General features: G+C 31.6%; 1 protein-coding gene across 1 annotated transcript; it reads left to right on the plus strand.

The window, feature by feature from the left end:
• Nucleotides 1–479: 479 nt before the first annotated feature.
• LOC107015670 (F-box protein GID2) lies at nucleotides 480–1,534 on the plus strand. The gene has a single exon (XM_015216001.1). The coding sequence runs from the start codon at nucleotides 678–680 to the stop codon at nucleotides 1,320–1,322; it is 645 nt and encodes a 214-aa protein (XP_015071487.1). The 5' UTR covers nucleotides 480–677; the 3' UTR covers nucleotides 1,323–1,534.
• The last annotated feature ends 1,350 nt before the right edge of the window (nucleotides 1,535–2,884 follow it).

Below are 2,884 nucleotides of genomic sequence, written 5' to 3' on the forward strand. Positions count from 1 at the left end.
AGATATTCTTTTTTCTTGAATAAGCAACATTACTACCCTCTCTTCATCTTATTGGCTTGATTCTATCTTCTTTTAATCACTACTATTATTATGTTCTTTGAAGTTTAAATAATAGATGTGTTTGGTATATGAAAGTACCAAGGCACTAAAATGTTTTCCTTCAAAAATAAGTGAATTTTTTTTATTTACTTTTTTGTGTTAGACAAATAAAAAAATGTTATATTTTGGTTTATAATATATTTTACTTAATTAAAATATAATAAAATGTGTTTGTTATGATCCTTAGTATATTTATTTGATTGAAACGATTCAAAGGTATTCATTTCGTTCTTTTAATCTAAACCTAACAAATTTTATATTAAAAGTAGTGTTAAATAGTGCTATTTTAAAATGAGACAAAAGGGGTTTGTTTTATAAAAAAGACAAGGACAAAGTTGGGACACACCACTAATCACAAGGATAAATATGTCATTTTCTCACGGCCCACCCAAAAACCCAAATTCATTACTTTTCTTTTGTCTTTTTCGATAATCATTTCTACAACCCCCATCCCATGTGCTTCCCTTTAATCCCACTATTAACATTTAACACCCACCCCCACCCCCCACCTACCCCCCTATTCCACCGAATAAAAAGACTTCCTCTATCCTTCAATTTTCACAAATTTAGATCTACCGATGAAGCGGCAATTCGAAGCCGGAGAAACCGATTGGGCCAATTTCACCGGCGGCGATCATGTGAAGAAGATGAAGAAGGAGATGTTAGAGTTGGAGGAAGAGAGGAAGTTACCGATGAAGAGGCAATTTGAAGCTAACTGTGCAGCTAAAGTCTCCGGCGATTTGAAAAAGATGAAGCAGGTTATAGAGTCGCCGGATGCGGATACGGAGGCGGTGTTGTTGAATGAGAATCTACTGTACGAAGTACTGAAACACGTTGACGGGCGCACGTTAGCTACGGCGGCGTGCGTTAGCAAACAGTGGAATCAAACGGCGTTAGATGAGCGGCTATGGGAGCTGATCTGCACAAGACACAGCTGTAACCAACAGCAACAGCTCCGAGCCGTCGTCCTCGCTCTCGGCGGCTTCCGGCGTCTCTACTCACTCTACCTCTGGCCACTCTCAAAGCCGTCGCCGTCGCCGCCTCCATCGGCGTCTTCTTCGAATCCACCGGCTTCCGCCTGGCCTTGCCTTCCTCCGGCGCCTACTCGGCCGTTGAAATACGCAGCTGCAAACACCCGATGGGGAAAAGACGAAGTTAATCTCTCGCTATCGCTGCTATCAATTCGGTATTACGAGAAGATGAATTTCAAAGCTAATAAATAAACTTAATTGATATAATTATATATTCAATTTCTTAATTTTAACATTATATTATCCTAATTTTTCCGCTTATGGTTTGGGTTTTTACAGTATTTTGAATCATTTATGCTTTAGATCTATATATCTGTTATGTAACATATGTACGCTTTTAATTTTTTTTTTCCAGTTAATGTAAATTGAGGACTGATTAATTTAAGTTGTGATTCTAATTACTATGTTAATTAGCGTTAATCTTTGTTTTAGGATTAGTGTGAAATATGAGAAAAAAACAAACAGATAAGAACAAAGAGGTGGCCACGCTTTCTGGCAGTAATTAATGGCTTTGGTAAAAAGATAGGAAAATGACGAAAAAAGTGATGTGTGTTGGCTCTTCGGTTGTATTGATGAGGATTTTTTTAAAGGGAAAAAGAAATATACACTTGAATTATAGTAATTGATATATAGATACCTCCGTCACAATTTAGAGAAATTTAGAGATATTGATATTTTATTATCTAAAAATTAAAATATATATGTTATATTAATATAAATATAAGTGTCGTAATTTTATTTATCATGGAGACTAGTTGAAGTACTGAGCCTCCCAATATCGGGAGGCTCAGTACTTCAACTGAGATAATGAAAAAAAAAATTATTTCACCCTTTTAGTTCTTTTTAGTTCGAATTGTAGGCGGTTCTCGAAAAAAGATAGCGAAAAAAATTATCCCTAGAGTCGAGACTAAGAGGAATGTATAAACCAATGCTTCCATAGATTCGATCGTAATTTTATTTATCAATTTGATGTTAAATTGATAAATAAAATTATGACACATATTTTTATTTAGTTTTCATTGGAGTGAGGCATATACTATTTAATTTTTAAACGACATAAATATTAATATCCCAAAATAATAATAAAGAATATCTACTATCAATTTACGATAGTTTACTATATATTTATCATTTTTCTCTTTATTAAATTATATAAATTATGGTGAAATTGGAATATAGGTATCATTTGGCGTTTTGCTAGAATCAAGAATATTTCACCTTTATATTATCCTACAATTTGAGAGTCGGTGAATAAAGTTTATCCCTTTCATAAAGTTGGTGCAAATATTGATTAAGTTTTATTGACATAATTTGTGAATAATTTAAACTACACATATTCTATCGATTTATAATTATTTTTTTATTTTTAAATTAATGCATATATTAAGAAAATAATAATTAATATAGTATTGAATTTATTATTCCACTTCTACTAATTATGAATAGAAGGAATTAAAAAATCAAAATTTTCAATAAATTTTACATTTTTAAAAGTAATTAATTGAGGATATAATAAGTAAAATAAATTTGTCCTTTTTTGATTTGTCAAAATAAATAAATAATTAAAAATAACTAAAAAAAATTTGAACAAGTAATTAAAAACAAAGGGAATACAAGTTTTGCTATTGTGACAAACTTTTGAACAATTTGTACAAAGTAAGTATCTTTGTTTTTGTTTTGCCTTTCGACTAATATTCAATATTTATATTGAAATGCGATTATTCTGCACTTGTACAACATAGAATCTCTGAGAG

The sequence above is a fragment of the Solanum pennellii genome, chromosome 4 (assembly GCF_001406875.1).
Source record: "Solanum pennellii chromosome 4, SPENNV200".
NCBI lineage: Eukaryota > Viridiplantae > Streptophyta > Magnoliopsida > Solanales > Solanaceae > Solanum > Solanum pennellii.